At 39.5% G+C, this 19,707-nt stretch overlaps 1 protein-coding gene across 1 annotated transcript in view; it reads right to left on the reverse strand.

The window, feature by feature from the left end:
• Nucleotides 1-6,627: 6,627 nt before the first annotated feature.
• The window catches only part of PITPNC1 (phosphatidylinositol transfer protein cytoplasmic 1), a 145,697-nt gene continuing 132,617 nt past the window's right edge, over nucleotides 6,628-19,707 (reverse strand). The window contains exon 10 of the mRNA XM_081583197.1: nucleotides 6,628-11,243. Coding sequence (XP_081439323.1) covers nucleotides 10,927-11,243 — 317 coding nt within the window. The 3' untranslated portion in view covers nucleotides 6,628-10,926. The remainder of the gene's footprint in view (nucleotides 11,244-19,707) is intronic.

The raw sequence follows: 19,707 nt of genomic DNA on the forward strand, positions 1-19,707 counted from the left end.
TTAAAATGATGACACATGCTTTAAAATGAATGGAACTTGAAAACATTTTGCAAAGTGATAAAAGCCAAATATTGTATGATTTCATTTATAGCAAATGTCCAGAACAGGCAAATTTATAGGGACAGGAAGTAGAATAGAGGTTACCAGGAGCTGGAGGGAGGAAGGATAGTGAGTTACTGTTTATCTACAGAGTTTCTGTTTGGGATGATGAAAAATTTCTGGAAATGAGTGCTGGTTATGCTCACCCAGCATTGTGAATATACTTAATGCCACTGAATTATACACTTAAAATAGTTAAAGGGATAAATCTTGCTGCTGCTGCTGCTGCTAAGTCGCTTCAGTTGTGTCCGACTCTGTGCGACCCCATAGTCGGCAGCCCACCAGGCTCCGCCGTCCCTGGGATTCTCCAGGCAAGAATATTGGAGTGGGTTGCCATTTCCTTCTCCAGTGCATGAAAGGGAAAAGTGAAAGTAAAGTCGCTCAGTCGTGTCCGACTCTTAGCGACCCCATGGACCGTAGCCTACCAGGCTCCTCCATCCATGGGATTTTCCAGGCAAGAGTACTGGAGTGGGATGCCATTGCCTTCTCCGGGATAAATCTTATGTGGTGTATATTTGACCACAATTGAAACATAGCCTAATAGAAGTGTGAGAGCTGTAATGAGTGTGTTATAATATAAAGAAAAATTGATATGTTTATTCCCCCCACTCGGAGAAGGCGATGGCCCCCACTCCAGTACTCTTGCCTGGAAAATCCCATGGACGGAGGAGCCTGGTAGGCTGCAGTCCATGGGGTCGCTCAGAGTCGGACACGACTGAGTGATTTCACTTTCACTTTTCACTTGCATGCATTGGAGAACGATTTGGCAACCCACTCCAGTGTTCCTGCCTGGAGAATCCCAGGGGCGAGGGAGCCTGGTAGGCTGACGTCTATGGGGTCGCACAGAGTCGTACACGACTGAAGCGACTTAGCAGCAGCATTCCCCCCAGTGAAATATTTTGTTTTTAAAGGTTTTGTAGGGGCAGGGTGAGGGGGTGGTGTGGGAAGAGGGGACTTGGTTATAAAGTGACAGTATAGGGACTTCCCTGGCGGTCCAGTGGTTAAGACTCTGCGAGGCCAGTGTGGGTGGTATGGGTTGATCCCTGGTTGGCAAACTAAGATCCCACATGCTACTTGGTGAGACCTAAAATAAATAAATAAAGGAACAGAATGAGGGAGTTCTACAGTGATGGAGTAGTTCTGTGTACTGAATGTGACAATAGTTACAGGAAGGTACACAAGTGATAAAACTGCATAGAATCAAACACACACACTTGCACACACATCAATGAGTGTGTGTAAGACTGGTGAAATCTGCATAAGCTTTATGGATTGTATCCATATCAGTTTCCTGGTTGTGATATGGTACGGTAGTTATACAAGCTGTTATCACTGGGGCAAGTTTTGTGAAGGGTGTATAGAACATCCATGTACCTTTCTTCATAACTTCTTTTGAATCTGTAATTATTTCAAAATAGAAAGCTGACATCAACACATAACACTGACAACAAAAAAAGGAAAGACTGCAGTCAGATTCCAAACTAACTTGAGGCTTAATTTTATACCTTGTCCTTATTATGAGTGAGAAATGGCCAACCTCCTTGAGAAGAAGGATTCTCTGTCCCTCCAGAAGGACTCTCACGTGGCTCACGAGAGGATATGCACTGACTGTTACCTTCCTTTTTTTGGAGCACACGTGCAATCCATCATCACGTTCTTTGCAAGAAGTTAAATGAAAGACTTTGAAAGGACTCTGCTCTGTCCTTTAGCCAGGTTCTGTTAGAATCAGGAAATCACTAATTTTAAAGGAAAATTTTCACGTTTTTACTTTGATTCTCCTTTGGTTAAACAACAAACAAACAAAAAAAAGCAAAAAAGACTGGATGGCACATATATGGTGGTTTCCAGGAAATCCTCAAGTGAAAAACGCATTCAGTGTTTGTTATCAGTGAAAACTTGAAAACAAAATGGCTTTACATTGATGTTTGTTCAGAAACACAGTCACAGACTTTGGAAACAAACTTATGGTTACCAAAGAGGAAAGGCTGGGTGGAGGGATGAACATATACGCACTACTGTAATACAGGATCGATAACCAACTAGGACCTACTGTGTAGCACAGGGAACTCTACTCAGCATTTTGTAATGACCTATATTGGAAAAGAATCTGAGAAAGAATGAAAACAGGTATATGTATAACTCAATTGGGCTTCCCTGGTGGCTCAGTGGTTAAAGAATCCACCTGCCAATGCAGGAGATGAAGGTTCGATCTTTCCTGGGTTGGGAAGATCCCCTGGAGAAGGAACTGGCAACCCACTCCAGTTATTCTTGCCTAAGAAATCCCATGGACAGAGGAGCCTGGTGGGTTACAGTGTATGGGGTCACGAAAGAGTTGGACAGGACTTAGTGACTAAACAACAAGCAACAAATAATTGAATCGCTCTGCTGTACATCTGAAAACTTACACAATATTGCAAATCAACTATGAAAGAAAGAAAGCAGCAGGATGAAAGTGTTAAGTCGCTCAGTTGTGTCCGACTCTTTGCGACTCCATGAACTGTAGCCCACCAGGCTCCTCTGTCCGTGGAGTTCTCCAGGAAAGGATACTTGAGTGGGTTTCCATTTCCTTCTCCAGGAGAATCTTCTCGACCCAGGGAATGAACCCGGGTCTCTGGCACTGCAGGCAGATTCTTTACCTTCTGAGCCACCAATGCATGTATATTATGCGCCAGTATAAAATAAGAAATAAATGAAAAAATTGATGTGTTTATTCAGTTAAATGCAATTGCTTATGCTTTTGTTTCTATAGCAGATAATGTTTCTAAGACAGGGAAGCCACTGGACATCTAAAGAAATCAGAGGACCTCTTTGTCTAGGTTTTCCCTTCCTCACAGGAGCACCCAGAAAGAGGGTAAAAAGGTATTAAATGAACAAAGGACTTACATGGGAAATGGATGCTAGCCACTGCTTAGTGAGTTGAGAATAGCGAATTTTTAAAACTGCAAAACTTGTTTAAAAAGACAAATGTTCTCACTCATATATTGTCAGTGGAATTGTAAATTGGTACAATTTTTCTATGGAGGAGATACGGGCAGCAAATACTCAAAGTCATAAAAATATTTATATCCTTTGATCCAGGATTCAATTTCTGGGAATTTATCCAAAACAAATAATTAAAAAGAAGACCTAACCTATATTACAAAGATGTTCCCAACAACCCTATATATAATAACAAAATCCAGAAAATAACCTATATGCCAAATAATAAGAAACTATCTAAATAAATGATAGATTTCCAACCAAAGTGGTATATTACACAGCTATGAAAAACGATGGCCATGCTATATACCAAATGGAAAGGTAGTTTACAAAATAATTCAAAATTCTTGAAGTGTTTGGTAGAAAGATATGCATCTATGAGTTACCTTCCACAGAAGAAAGGGCAAATTCCAAAGTACTTAATGAAGGTGAAAAGAAAATTCACAATCTGGGCCAAAATGCAAAAAAATGGAATAACTCCAAGATAGGAGTGGGAAAATTCAGACTTGTAGCCATACTTCTAAATTTTCAAGTTGTGCTCCGGGAAGAAGCACAGCACACATTAATACTCACGACTGGCTTTCAGAACGGACTGCACAGAGAGTAGCAAGCTATCTTTGGACTGCTCTGAATATAATCCCCTGTGTGCTGAAGATCACAGAACGATTCCCAGGGGTTGCTGGAGAGCAGTAAACTGCCAGCATCTTGCATGCAGAATCCCTTGGGAGCAGGAAAGTTATTTCGGAATATGAGTTTTTCAAAATCACAAAGGTTCAGATCTGGCTGTCCTTGAACACCCTTGAGTGACAGATGACCAAATCTCCTTTCTATAAATTAAAGGAGAGGAAATGATGATTCCTGGTCCTTTGTGCCTGTCTTTAGTGCAGACGGTTGGTACTTCTAGTTAAACATAATTATCCCCTAGATTCCAGGTGTATAATTCAGTGGTTTAATGTTGCTGTACTGAACGGCTGGACCCAGTAGAACCTGAGGCCATGTCCAGTTTCTTTGGCTACTTATTAGCTCAAGTCCTCCATACTGGGACCAGGGCAAGAACATTAAGGCAAAGTTACAAGCTGTTTCTCATTTTCCCAGGCGAAGGAGTAGTTAAATGTTTGGACTTGAATGAGACATCCTATTAGGTTGGATGCTGCAGAAAAGGGAGAATTTATGGCGGTGTGAATAGCAGAGGGCTAATAATTAAGCAGAGAAAGTCAATACAATAAACTGGAAAACAGACCTTGCCTGGGTCAGCCACACAAGTTACAGGCTCACACACACACACACACAATGTGCACACATGAACATGCATGTACACATAGGTTGATTGTTTTTCCAAAGCCATCAGAGCTTCACGTTTGACACTAACATTTTCATAAAGGGATATTTCAGATTAGGGCTGGAGAAACAACACATGATTTATCTTAAACTCAGGAAGCCAAGGTACAGTTGGAAGTTGGAGGCAAAAAATTCCAAGTGAATGTAGTGAAGTAAATAGGAAGTTTTAGAAAAGAACTTGGGTGTTCAGAAATCTAAGAGTAACACTCAAATGAGAGAATGTCATGATTAAAAGCTGACCAGGGGAACTCGGGGTGTGATAAACATCTACACATTTAACATCGGGCATCCAAATATTTCATCACCTATAGAGTTTGTGTGTGTGTTAGTCAGTCATGTCTGACTCTTTGCGACACCATGAACTATAGCCCGCCAGGCTTCTCTGTCCATGGAATTCTCCAGGCAAGAATACTGGAGTGGACTGCTTTGGCCCCAGAAATAAATAGCTAGCCTGCTTGTACCAAGTTGTCTTTCAGCCAGCAACTATGTGTGGGAAGTTTATGTGCTTTGAAGAATGAATTAAGAGGCAGGGCAGGAGTGGTAATGGTGAATTTGGAGCTCCAAATTCAAGCGTGTTTTAAGTAACTGAATTAGTGTTACATAATTTGGGGAAAACGAGTCAATCCTACAGGAAATCAACCCTGAATATTCACTGGAAGGACTGATGCTGAAGCTCCAATACTTTGGCCACCTGAGCCAACTCATTGGAAAAGACCCTGATGCTGGGAAAGATTGAAGGCAAAAGGAGAAGGGGCGACAAAGGATGAGATGGTTAGATAGCATCACTGACTCAATGCACATGAATTTAAGCAAACTCCGAGAGACAGTGAAGGACAGAGGAGCCTGGCATGCTGCAGTCCATGGAGTCGCAAACAGTTGGACATGACTTAGCGACTGAACAACAAATTTGGGGAAAATCCTCAGCGTAGTTGTGGTGCAGTTAGAGGAAGCTGAGGCCTGATACGATGCAGAGATCAATGCACATAATGTGGCTGTTCCTGAGCATATACCCAGACAAAACCATAATTCAGAAAGATACATGCACGTCTGTGTCCATGGCAGCACTATTTACAACAACCAAAACATGGAAACAACCTCAATGTCCATTGACAAATGAATGGATAAAGAAGACATGGTACTTACATGCAAAGGAATATCACTTGACCATTAAAAAGAATGAAATAATGCCACTTGCAGCAAATGGACAGATCTAGAGATTATCATACTAAGCGACCTAAGTCAGAAAGAGAAAAACACCATAATCGATATCACTTAGATGTGGAACATATGTACAAATAGAACTCACAGATATAGAGAACAGACTTGTGGTTGCCAAGGGGGAGGGGGGATGGTGGGACAGAGGACTGGAGTTGGGGATGAGCAGATGCAAACTATTGTATTAATATATAGGATGGATGAACAACAAGGTCCTACTCTAGCACAGGGAACTATATTCAGTATCTTGTGACAAATCACAAGAATATGAAAAACTGGAAAATATGAAATATGGAAGAGAATATGAAAAAGAATATACATAATGGAATCGCTTTGCTGCACAGCAGGCATTAACACAACACTGTAAATCAACTATACTTCAACAAAATAAATATGGACGCTGACATTTGTTACAGGGTTGAAGAGAAGAGGAGGGAGAGCTCTGGCCAAACTCCGAGGCCGCTACGGAACAAGGAGGGTAAAGCATTTCTGTGCTCACTCTTCCTTCCCCAGAGGACCGTTCTGTGAACAACAGGAACTACTCGAGCTGGAGAAACTCTCGTCAGATCAGAGTGATTTCAGCTCAACTCAAACTGGCTTGCCCTGCTGTGGAGAGACTCTGGTGTTTCCCCTGGAGTGGTGTTCCTATAGATTCCCTTGGGGAGATTTTCCTTGGTTATCACTCAAGACTGTCGCCTCACATTTGATGAGTGGGCACCAAGGATCTGTTGGGTGGATCCCACTAGGTTATCGATTCACCTGGACGACTTTTTTAGCGGGATAGAACTGGCACCCAGGCATTTCCTGCCAAGGGCTGAGCCCCGAAGACACCTATTAGACACTTCTTTGCACACAAGTCCCCTAGAACTGGGTCTAAGAACCGGCCATTGGCTTGTTCTTTCTCCCTTGATTAGCTTCTTTCCCCATCAACCCACAAGTTCCAATTTGTCAACATTCCCTTGGAAAGAGCTGAGAAAGAGAGAGAGGAAGATACACTTGGAAAGAAGATTGGTTTGTACTTTATTTACAACAGAATGTAAGAAAAAGGAAGTTATTATCAATAATAAATAACTAGGAAAAAAACACAAAACGGCTGCAAAATGACATAGGAGGATGGCTTCCTCGCACAGTTAAGATGTGTGAAGATCAACTTCTGTTTGCTTTGCTGTCTATGACACTGTGCATTCCAGAACTTGGTCCTTCAGCTGTGGCAGTGGTGTATCGGCCATTTAACTAATCAAGATCCCAGTTCGCAATGTAAACACTAAAACTGACACTTGAAGCTACATGTAAGTGGCACAGGTATAACATCAGTTCAAACAGCCTCTCTTGGAGACACACGGAAACTGAGGGCAGACTTGCAATTCAACTGACAGGCTTTCGATTTTAAGCAAAAACATCAAGAGAGGCTTATCCTAAAGCGTTTGTTAACAACAAAATGATAATTAATAACAGCATCTGGAAAGGTCTCAACATATTCACATTCTCTTATTGCACTAACTCCTAAAAAGCTTAAACACATTTCAAATGAAACAGACTGTTTTGAAGGTAGAACACAGAAGAACCCAGTATGTGTTGCCTCCATATGCCATTGCTGTGCTCTTCTGTAACATTTCGTTTTCAGCAGGAAAGAATACTTTTAAACACTCTATTTATGATCAATTGCAGTTTCTGGACAGATTTTTTTTTTTAATTTTAAGAATTATGGCTCAGATGGCATATTGTCACCCAGCCTACTGAACCAGATGATCAGAAAGAGACTAAAACTATTTAAACAATCCTTCTGTGTTGGAGTATCTGAATACGCATCACATATGGAGTAAAGTTATACTCTGGCCCTTCTGAAAAGTACAATTGTTGTTGACCTATGCCAGCCAGTGACAAGTCGTCTTTGAGCCATGAAGGCGAGTAGGATTTAAAAGTACACATAAATTCATTAGCCATTAAGTTTTCATGGAAAAATGATTTCTCGAGAAGTGTCAGAATCTACTCTTTTAGGTCACTGTTTATTACAGTGTCTTGGAAGAAAACCATATAATAACATTTGGGAGTCCCGTTGTGCTCTTAAGTGTCTACATAAGACATGCACAATTGTGCTAGTTAGAGATTTATTTTCACAACCAAAAACGTGGCTAATAAATGCCTTCAAATAAATTAAAGCCGTTTTCCCCACACACAAATGCAAAACCAATACAGAAGGGTTTATAAATTAGTTCGCCAATGAACTCATATTGTTTCAGTTATAATGTAACTGAAGAATGTCACGGACTCCTCTGTTGTTACACTCTTTTTCTTTGCTTTGCCTTATTCTAGCTCAAAAGTAGGAAAATGAGAGGTCTTCAGAGCTGACTTCTGACAAAGTTTATGCAGGAAAAACACTGAGGCCTTCTTGTCCTGGAAAAGCACAGCTAAAGCGATGATCCGTTTGACAGCCAATGAAAAGCACAGGGGCATTTTGTAATTTGAAGTCCATCCAACGTAATGAAATTTATGTTCATTTTGATGGTCTCCACTAACATGAGAGACAAAGACGGGGTGAACATACATGTTATCCTGTGGATTATTTTAATTTGGCTACCAGAGACTTAAAACTGATGGTGTTGGATTTGCCATACTATATTTATATATATACAGGTATAATACAATTTTGGTGAACAAAGTTGAAGGTTTCCACATTGCAGACAGAGGCACTGAGTTAAGATTCTATTTTTTCCCCAAAACATGCTTAATGAATTCAAGTTTCTGTTTTTTTTCTTCTGAGTTTCCATCATGCAGCCATTTAATTTCCATCCTTATAGGAATTAGTAATGTTCTATATACACATTCATTGAAGGCTTGTACCCCACAAAAAACAAATCCATGTGTGAAGACTGTGAAATGACACTTGAAAATCAAGATAGATAAAATATTGAAGCCATGTATGCCTTGTGATGACTGGATTAAACATCCGAAGCAGCTAAAGGAATATTTGCACCCCTCCCCCCTTTGAAAATGCACACAAACCACATGTAGACAGAAAAACTGAACATACTCTAAGACCACACATATTTGTTGGCTAAGAATCACACTATCAGTGGTAGTTTTGCAAGTAATGTCTGTGGTATTGTACTAGCTATAAGAGAAAGAAAATTCACAGTAGGAAACCAGGAATTAGCTTTCTGAAGCATATAGAATTGTTGACCTTGATAGAGGAAGCTACTTTACAAAAATGGAAAATGAGCAATGGCATCGATAGAAAAACTAGGTGCCAGATGTGTTAACAATGTGCTCAAAACAAATCCATTCCATGCGAATACCATGATCCCACCCCATCCTGATTTCAGCTTGCAAATGTGAAGCAAACACATACACTAGGCAAGTGTCTTCTGAACGGAGAATTTTGCTTCCTAAAGCCAGACATTCTTGTTAAGTAATACTGTGTTGAAAGGGAGCCATTGAGAAGTCCAAGAGATCTGGATAAAAGATCGAGTTTTCCCACAAGCAAAAATCATGCTACCATACCATGCAAAGAAGGCGTCTTACTGTGGTGCTATCATTCTTAGGGAAGAGATGCATGGTTGATCTAAGCTACTTGCAATGGGTTTCCTTTGAGTTCTGGGCTTATTTACATATTTATTAAGCTTAATGTCAACCTATAGGTTAAGAAATGATCTTGACAACCTGACATATGACTTGGAACGCTTGGTGCTGGGCTCCTGGGGCCAGCACCCGCACCTTGGGGGAGTTTGTCCACCTGAAGGACACTATGCCGAGTGCTGGGCACAAGAGAGAGAGGCAGGCAGGGTCCACCGGCTGAGAGCCTGTGTAAGAGGAAGAGGACACGCTCTGCGGTCTGTGTGGTTTCCTTTGGAATCTGCGTTTGGGGAAGGTCCCTTTCCTGAGGTTGGAGGTTATGGTCAGGAAGGCTAGCTGGGGCCTTGGAGTTGCCCAATTACCTTGTTCTCTTCCTCCCTTGGAGGACAAATGCTAGATTCTGTTTGTTCTTCCTTCTGTGTTTAAAGGCAGTGAGGTGCAAAGGTGGCACATGTTTCTCTTTAGATCAAAAGAGAGTTCTCTTTCTGCCACTTTGGTGAATGATCTTGTCTCCTGTCAACCTTGAGTCTAATCCTGCATTACTAAGACCTTCAGAAAAGAAAGCTGGACAGAGGGGCATCTTTTATAACTTGTTTTTACTCTATAAATAAGAGTCAGCCATTCTGCTCACTTTCTCCTCCCACTTGATGGTGTTGACTCAACTTTTGCGATATTCCTGATATTTAGATTTCAAGTAAGGAACAAGAGAATGGCAATCTTTTCTAATGTCCAGTGATGGGCAATGTATTCCAGGGAGGTCCAGATATTATTAAGAGTATCCCCATCCCATTAAGGGGATGGAGACAAGTCTGACAGTAGTAAAAGTCCAGGCAGCTTACTGTACCCTGAACTTCTCTGAATGAGCAAAGAGTCAATGAATTCTACTCAATTAACTGCAAATTCTGAGAATCTTAACAAATGATGTAAGGCTCGTTGATACCTGTAGGGAAAAAAAAAAGACATTTGCCTCACCTGGGTCTCTTGGTTCCTAAACCAAACCATTCAAAATCAGTCTGTTATGGTCACATTTATCCATGTAATTCTTAAAGATTTCTGAGGCCACAAGGGGACAAAGGGGAAGTTATTAAAAGACAGAAACAAGTGGCATTTTTATTAAATTCTGTGAAAGGTATAAATAAGTTATTGTTAATTGCACTTGGAGCCTCTACAAGTTGATAATTAAAATTTCCAAAAAATTTAAAGAGAATTAGGCCCCAAATCCTGAGTCAGACTAACCAAAATAGGAATCTCAGTAACTCCTGGTATTCAAGTATTGGTAAGGAGCAGTTCAAAATTTAACAATTAGGTGTGTTATGCCTGAGAAAATTTTTGAGAACTTCACGTTTGATGGGAGGAAACTAACTTCATTATTTTACTATACCTTGTAACACAGTGGTGTAAAGTTTTCATTTATTTACTCTTGAAGTCCACGCCAACCTCATCAAATGCCCAATAAACAAGGCTTCCTCCCTGGCGACCAGCTGCGGCCACAGAAGATCTCTTCTGTCCTTCGCAAGTCTTGCATTTTACATCTAACGTGACACTGTGTGGCAGACTTAGGGTGTCATATTCTATGTGAAATTACTTAACTACATGCACACTCAAGAGATCAAAGGGACATGTCTGAGTGACAAAGCAGTCTTTTTCTATATCAGAAGATCCTTAAAAACAAACAGGACCCAAAACCGAAAATATAAAACCCCATGAAATATTCATATGAAGTTACTCTGATTTGGGCCGACATGGCTTATCTGAAGAGTGGATGCCAGGTAAATTCAGGGTGGCTTTTTTCTCAGGGTCTGGAAGTGTGAGAGTTTCCGGGGCAGACTTTTTCCGGGGCCGATCTTTGGGAACTGACAGGAATTCTGGTGCATCAGTGGAGAGAGGAGTGGATGGAGCGCTCGAAGGGGCACTGCGGACTGAAGAAGGCAGCAGGGGGATGCTGGAGATAGAAACGGCAGGTGGGAAAATGCCAATTTTCCTGTTGGTGGCTTCCTGAGTGGCTCGTTCAAACTCTCGGACTTCATCCATTGTCATGTCTTAAAGGCAAAAAATAGAAAGAAAAAAAATGAGCAGGTATTTGGAAGAGATACAAATGGATTCATCTCTCTGTCTGTTTAAAGGTTCTATCAGAATCCTATGATAAAGGGGTCTCTCCAGATTATTAGCCCAAATTATCATTGAAATGCTAAACCCTGAATTTTTTTTTTTACTGAGGCTGACCTCTGAAAAAATATTCCTTTATGAATATCCATCCAAGATTTTCCAAAGCACTTTCAGTGAGTACTTTAAGTATTCTGAAGAAGAATTTATCAGGAGAGCACAGAACCACACCAAGTTGTGTGTCTGTACATCCTACATCCGTGTGCTGTGGGTATGGTGTGGTATATGGAGCTATTATTAGACTTGGCCATCTTTTCTACAAAAGGAAGGTAATTAAAGCAATCAGTGGCCCCCAAGTGATACATATTAACAACTACTTTAGATCATGAAAATACAAGTTTACCTTTACAGGGTAAACAGGCAGATCATCAGAATTTCTCAACATGTTATCCTCTTGTTAAATAAATATACTTTTTGCATTCTAGGAGTTACTTGTTTCCTAACTATGTATCCATCCTGAGATCTTTTCAGAGGAAAAAAACAAGTAAGATGTGACAGCAACAACAAACTTTCCTAATTATCGCCAAACCAAGGAAACAAAACCATTTCTCAAGGAAACATAAAAAGAAAAAGAGCAGAGAAGAAAAAGAGAGGATCACAAAATCAGTGCAAATTGCATTTAAAAGAAAAAAGAACATTATTTGGCATCCAAGAAATAAATTCAGTGATGCCTTAATTAACGGGCATTGTCAGATGATACAGACTTGCCAAATGTCTGAAATGTTCTTATGTGAGAAAGTTAAAAAAAATTCTTTTAAATGCAAAGCCTTCCCTAATGTAAATACATTAAGTAATGTATTACACACACTTACTACCAATTAGACATAATATATGGAAAGAATATCACTGTGCTACAATACAGTGGTGACTCATTTCTTAGGACTGATTTGCTTCATAGAGTGTGGTATTTCTTCTCTCATTCTCAGGAACTCGATTATTACTCTCAGTCTGGCTATCTCTGGTATCCTTTGCCAATTTTGTTACTGGTAACTGGGAAAACAGGTAACTGGTCTTATTAAAAAAGCTCTGAGTGAAGGCTGACAAGCTTGTCCTGGTGTAAAAGGTGAAACCTGCTGGCCATGGGCTTCTGTACCTGCTTTATCTTCCCAGAGACCCATGTTTTCACTTGTGTCCTTTTCCTTGAACTTAGTTGGTGAGCCTTCATTGGATGACACTACATAAACCAGTATGAAACATACAGACACTTCGGAAATATTAACTATGGAGTGAATATTCATAACATAGTATTAGTCATTAAGATGTATGATCTATAGTCATATCATAACATACAAACAAGCCAGAAATATGTTAAAAAATCCTTAAGAGTATTTCCTGGGAACAATTATTAAAATTTTCTGGAAGGGAAAAGTTTTTACAAAGGAAATAAAAAATTATGCCCATGTTGATAGAATATAAAATTCAGAAAATAGCAAGAACTGTACTTGTAAACTTACCACTTAGAATACTAAGGCTATTAGACAAGCTAAGAAATTAGATTAAGTTCTTTCAATAGAGGTATTTCAAAATAAATTTGAGACTCAGAAAAGTTTCAGTGAATTTCAGCAAAGTTTCTTTGAAAAATCAGGTTTTCTTTACAAGTGGCTGAATGGTGTGCTACTGCACACATCCAGCAGGGGGCAGAAATCATCCAAAGTACAGAATTTTGATTCTCCACTCCTGTTCAGAGTCCCTTAGTTCTCTTCCTTGAAACATGTTGAAACCGCTCAGTTGAAAAGGAGACTGTTATTTCCTTATTGCTGGGGCCATGGGTGTTCATTTTGCCCAGTTTAACATAGTTTGTCTCTGCTCAGGAAGCAGATCTAAATTTATTGAGCACACATGTAATTTTTGTGATGGACAGCAGCCTCTTGATTTCAACTTTTTCATTATGATAGAGAAGAAAAGTATGGAGAAATCAATGACCCTTCCCAATTTGATGGAATTTCAAAGAATAAGGCAAGTGTGGTATGCATTTAAAGATAACCACATTGTGTAACTTCTGAGGAGACGGGCATTTCTGACACTGAAGCTATGGGAAGGGCTCTGAGTTGCAGCCAGAGAATGCATGGTGAGACCCATTCCAGGTGTCACTGTCTAAACGGTAAACTGACTTTCCAACAGTAATAATCAGAGTAAAATGGAAAGAAAACCAAACCAAGAGTCTTAAGCTGTAAGAACTTAAGACTGAGGAAAGCGCTGTGTAGTATCCTTCGCTACGTGGCATCCTCCCCCTTCCTCTGGCTTCCTTTGTCTTGTCATGCTTATATAGGGAGTGGCTTTCGGACAGTGGCTGAGAGGGGACAGGTATCAACATTCCTAAAGAAAAGGTAACTGAGAGTGATGGAAATTTAAGGACGGTTTCCTTACGAGCACTTCTAACTTTAGAATGGGGAGAGAGAAAGGGGGAAGCCCAAAGGAACTGGCCAGCGCCCCCAGAGGAACACTTCAGTTAAGTCTGATCCAAACAGCTTCTGCAAATCCAATCACTGCATGCAAGAAGAGTTAGGGCCATTTCAACCTCAAGGGCTGAAACATGCATCCAACAGCAGCACATGATGCCTGACAGGGCACATTCCCAAGACATGCTCTCAGAAGTTCACTCCACATTTCCAAGGTGCAACCAGAGGTCTTCACAAATCTAAAGCATTCACAACAAGAGCCATCTCTCGATTTTCTAAAACTACACTGTCAGTTCCTTACATAGCTAATATGCATTATTCTGGGGCTGACAGACATACAGGCTCAAGCTGGCACCCAAAGAGACCATAGCTCTAGCCAAAGATAGAGGAAAATGACTTGGTGATTACATTTTCTTTGTTATCTGTAATTCTTCCTCATGAGCACAGATGACTGATAGAACTGAATTTAAGATGCTGGCAGGTAGACAGCATACTGTCAGGCTCTCAGTCACCAACGTGCCATTAAATAACCTTAGGCTCTCCGAGGCTTAAGTCCCAGCTAGACCTAGCTCACCCCACCTTCACTGCTCAGCCAGTGTGTATGCATGGACAACGGCCCCATCTGGACAGGAACCTAAGTAAAAAGGAACCGAGGGTAAGACAGCTATGAAGAGCCATGGAAAGCATTTCAGAGCAAATGCAAAGAAACTGAAAATACCAGATGAGCCAATAGCCTTCCCTGAAATGAATGACTGAACGTTAACTATGTCTTTAAAAGTTACTGGCGCTGACGTTCTAGCTTTCGTGTGACATCCGTTTCTACCCGTCTGTTCTTTTGTGGTGCAGGCCACAAAATGTTTCCATTCTCGATGCTCTTGGTTTTATGACCAAGACAACCTAACCGCCGAGTCAAGTGGCTTTAAAGAATAGAAATGTCTGGAAGCAAGGGATAACACTGTCCAGTTAAGACCCAGCTCAGGTTCTTCGCCAACAGCCTCTGGGCTGCGACACTTTTTTGTGGAAGTTTGAGGACTGATGCGTTTGAAGTCATTTCAAAGATTGGTTTATGGGTACGCTTGGAAAAGAGTGGGCAACATGTTTTAAAAATTCTACATACACTTGTTTGGGCCTGGCTCTCTATGTCATCCACAGTGGAGGAATGCTGATTGCAAACTTTTATGTTGGTTTGTTCATGCATGTTTTTCTCGTATTCCCGAACATCATCCATTGTCATATCTGAAAGAAGGTCAAGACGTTGGCAACTTCCGTTATTAAAGGCGAACTTTCAATGGGGGAGACTTTAGGGATGATGGCAGCTTAGCAGAAGCCAAAGAGAGGAGTAAAAAAGCGGGGAACTCACTAACTTTATGAAGAGTTAATCATAAAGTTAGCTGAATCAGCCAAAGGCGGAGTGAATACAAGGGAGTTAAGTCAAAACAGTCTTAGAGCTGAGAAGAATGGAGATTATTTAGGGGTGATTCTTGTACAGTGAGTTAGGTGGGTAGGACGTATTAGCTTGTGGACAGGGCTGTAGCCTGAGATCTCCTAAAAGCATGGTTAGAAGATCCCTGTAAGGGACAGGGTCAGGTTTGTGTGGTTTAATACTTACCTTTCAGATACCTTTCAAAATAGATTTGGAGATTCGTTACAGCAATGCATTCAACAACAGAAAGGACACTTTGATTGCTATTGTAAGAGACATGACATTGAGGGCAGATAAATGACGTCCACTGCTCCTGGTGAGATCAGGTGCAATGCTCACACAGAGATGTATTTTTGCACAGAATACATGGTGTCAGAGAGTGCAGGTCTACCCTGAACTTCAGGTCTAGCCTAGCAGCATGAAGCGGGCTGGCACTACTCCCACCCACACAGTTCTATAAATAAAACGGCACATGACATTACGATTGTTTGGCCTGATTCTGCAGATTTTTCAGGATTTCAGAATAATAATTTCTTAAATCCTGTGGTTCTAAACAGGGGACAGTTCTGTGACACTTTTGGTTGTCACAATAGAGGTGGAGGTGCTACTGGCAAGCGACCAGGAGGTGCCAGGGATGTGGTAGCACATTCTGCGGTGCACAGTCCCCCTTCCTCCCCGACAAAGAATTATCTGGCCCAAAATGTCTGTGGTGCCGAGGTTGAGAAACCTTGTCTAAATCCAAGGGATAAAAAACTTCAACAAAGAACCTGTTATCTTCGGTATGTGCAATGCATAAAAATAATAATTAGTCTTACTTTAAATGCTTCTGTTGCTTTATCCTGCACTCCCCACTCCACTCCTTGGATATTTTACAACAATTCATTAGCAGTTTCCCCAGATGGGGATTCCTCTGCCACTTTTGTGGCAGAATTTACCTTCATGCCTCTTTACAATGAAGGGTACATGCTCAACAACTGGTTAATCAAGCTACCACCTTGATCACTAATTAGCTTGGTGGGGATTTAGAGCGAGTATTTACAGTTGGAATTTTTCCGTTAGTGTTTTCTGCATCATGTGGTCTGGTGTCTTTCTATATCAGTCCTTGTGTGTCACGTGAGAATCTCTTCAATTCCAAAGGGCAGACTTGCAAGAAGTTTATGAATTAATTCAGTGTCATCTGGGGCCAAGATGGAGGGGCAGCTCTAAATCCAGACCTGGGCGATATTATTTAGCCGGTGACACCCCCACACCCTGAAACTGTTAATCAAAAATGCCATCCATAAGCAATGTAGATATCAAGAATGCTAAGCAACAGTCTGGCCAAGCGAAGAGCATGCTTTTCTTTTAGAAAATCAAGGTAGCTGCAAAGCAGTAAAGAGATGCTGCTTTGTGAATAGAACAAATGCATCTTTGTTAACAATAATAACAGCCTTTCAATACAACCACTTTAATTTCAATGGCTGGTTATCAAAAGTTCTCAAACACAAATATACCTGGAATGAATACTGAGGTCATTTAAAGTTAAAAGTTTAAAATTAAAGAAATTTCTTTATACATATGTTCATTAGACACTTTATTTCCCCCTTACTGGTATGCTAGTAATTTTAAAAACAAAAATAAAGGAGGCTTCATTTCTTTGTTCTAGTGAATCTCAACGGAAATCATTCTTTATCTTTAATTAGCTCAATGTTAACAGAGGGGCTTAAACTGTGTGACTAGGGGCTTTCCAAGATTTTTATGGATGTGAAGAAAGATTTAATAATGAAGATACTCATTATTAGCTTGTTCATAATAGTGAAAAACTGAAAACAACTCTGGGGCCTGATAGTATTATGCAGCAATTGAAAATGATGCATAAGAATATCGAACACTATGAAGAAATGTGTTTGGTATATTGTTAAATAAAAATTGGAGGTAAAAGAAATCACTTTTTCCAGAAAAAATGAAAGGGTACACTTCTAAATGTTAACAGTGATTGTTTTGAGGAGTTGAAATTTTAATTTTCTCCTTTCACTTATCTATATTTTCTAAATTTTCTACATCAAATATGAATTACTTCTGTAAGAAAGAAAGAGAATGTTATTTCAAAATCAATTATTTGGTATCCATTAGAAGATGGATACCATCAATTTGCACCTGCATAAGAAGATACACTTCAGAAAAGAGTATTTGCCAGATTCTTAGAATCACGATCCCCCCTTTTTAAAATGAAGAGTTAAGAAACAGTTGCAGAAAACTTCATCTTAAAGAAAAAAAAAGTCTCTCAATTAGACCACATAATAATGAACATTTCTAGGCAGTTCCCTGGTGATCTAGTGGTTAGGATTCAGTGTTTTTACTGCCATGGACAAAAAAAGAAAAAAGAATGAACCTTCTAGTACAGGGGGTTCTCTAAAAGATAATGATAATTTGGTCCCAGCCAATGCTGACGGAAAATATGTTTGTCTAAATCGTGAACTATCCTCTCATACCATACATGCTTATGGAAATGATGTCAATATTCCTCAGTAATTTATGAAAAGACTAATCAAGTGAAAATGTTCTTACTCAGGTTATCTGATAGAATGCATTACATCTTGCTTTGGCAAAGTGTATTACCTCAAAATCTATAAATGAGTCAATTTTTTAGTAAAGTCAATTACATATGCCCAATGATGGATTATACTTTTGGAGCTGATTCATCTTCATTACTAATTGATTTTCAATGATCAGAATGACTTCTTACAGTTTAGGTTCAGATCTCTTTGTCCCCAGCAAAAAGGTGCTTATGTATATCAGATAAACTCTTAAAGGAATCCTATGTCAATTATTTTGCAAATAACTGAATTTAATTATCCCTTAATTTATAGATCTGAAAGGTCATAATTTACTTTTTTGAAGTAGAGTTTCTTAACTGAAGTCTTCTTAAACAAATAACCCTGGCCTAATGGCCTGATTTAAGAGACTACTGAAACTAGTACCAAAATTCTTTTGATAAGGAAGCTATATCCTAGCATCTTTGACACTTGGCCATTAGAAGGTGATCATCTGGCAGTATAAATATTCTCTTTGTTGCAAGATCTCCTGTTTTTGTCCTCTTGCAAGACTGTTTCTGTCCTTCCCTTTCTCACCCTCTTTCAGGTGAAGAGAGTAAGCAGACCCCAGTCACACTAAATTGGCCTGGGTAGAACCCTCTCCTCTACCACCAGCCCAGCTTTATTAAAGAAGCTCTGGACTCAGAGGATTTGTTAAGAAGCTCCTTCAATTTCTTAAACCATGAACTAAGCAAAATATACCTCTGTATGAGTCTTGATCTGCTTCAACTATTTTCTGCTTTGTTATAAAATGTGGATTTCAATTATTATTTACTTATTGAATTGCTCAACTAATGTGTGAATTATATTCCATAGAAATAATTCAAATAGTACTGGATTATATAGAGAAAACAGTTTGATTCCTTTAACCTCCCTTATCAATCCTACTCCTTCTGGAGATAACCACTGACAAGTTTTTTTCTATGAATTTGCATGTATGTTAGTATCACACATACACATACAGTCTCATTTATTTTCACATTTATGGAATCATACTATAGTATACTATATGATACAAGTTGCCCTGGCTTACTTTTTCCACTAGTGGAAAATGAACATATTTCCATACCAGTACATATAGAACTACCTTACTCTTTTTAACACACAATATTTATCATATGAGTGGTATCATAATTTACTTGACCATATTGACCATAAATGTTGAAGGACATTTACATGAAGACTAGATTTTAGCTCTTATAAGCAACACTACACTGTATTTATATTCAGGAACATGTATGTGTATTCCTTAAGAATGAGTATCTAGAGGTGGGATTACTGGGCCATAGATTATTCGTATTTACCATCATCAGTTTTTATAGAAACTGTTAGTATGTTCTCCCACCTATCCAAAACTGGATTATTATTGCTCGTTTTAAATTTTGCTATCAGATGGGCAAATGTCATATCTTCTTGCCGTTTTCATTTCATTACATTTCTTGTGATTAGTACAGAGGCTATTGGTTGTTTGAATTTCTTCTTCCATGGTTTACCTATTAAGGTTGTTTACCTTTTTTCTCCTGAGTGTTGGATTTTTGATTTATAGGACGTCTTTATATATTGTGGATATTAGTCCTCTGTTGGCTACATATATTGCAAATAGCTTCTCTTAATCTGTCAGCTTTGCTTATGGTGGCAATTTTCTTTCAATAATTTTATTAAAGATTTCACTGGAAGTGGAGGCAAGATTGTATATCTGAAAGGGCTTTAGGGTAGAAGTCAGCTGAATGTACAGAGACACTACAAATGCCACCAAACAAAATGTCTGCAGTCAGGAATTTTCCTTCATTACAGTTTTAGTAAAGAGTCATATAGCTTAATTCAATGACCTATCCAATGGCACATTATATTTTATTTCCTTCTACAAATATTTTCTCTCCATTTCCAAGTCTGTCAGCCTAAACAGAAGTAACTTTTTCTTTTGTTGTTGTTCTTAGTCAAAATG

The sequence above is a fragment of the Giraffa tippelskirchi genome, chromosome 3 (genome assembly GCF_054371585.1).
Source record: "Giraffa tippelskirchi isolate mGirTip1 chromosome 3, T2T-mGirTip1v1.2.pri, whole genome shotgun sequence".
Lineage (NCBI taxonomy): Eukaryota > Metazoa > Chordata > Mammalia > Artiodactyla > Giraffidae > Giraffa > Giraffa tippelskirchi.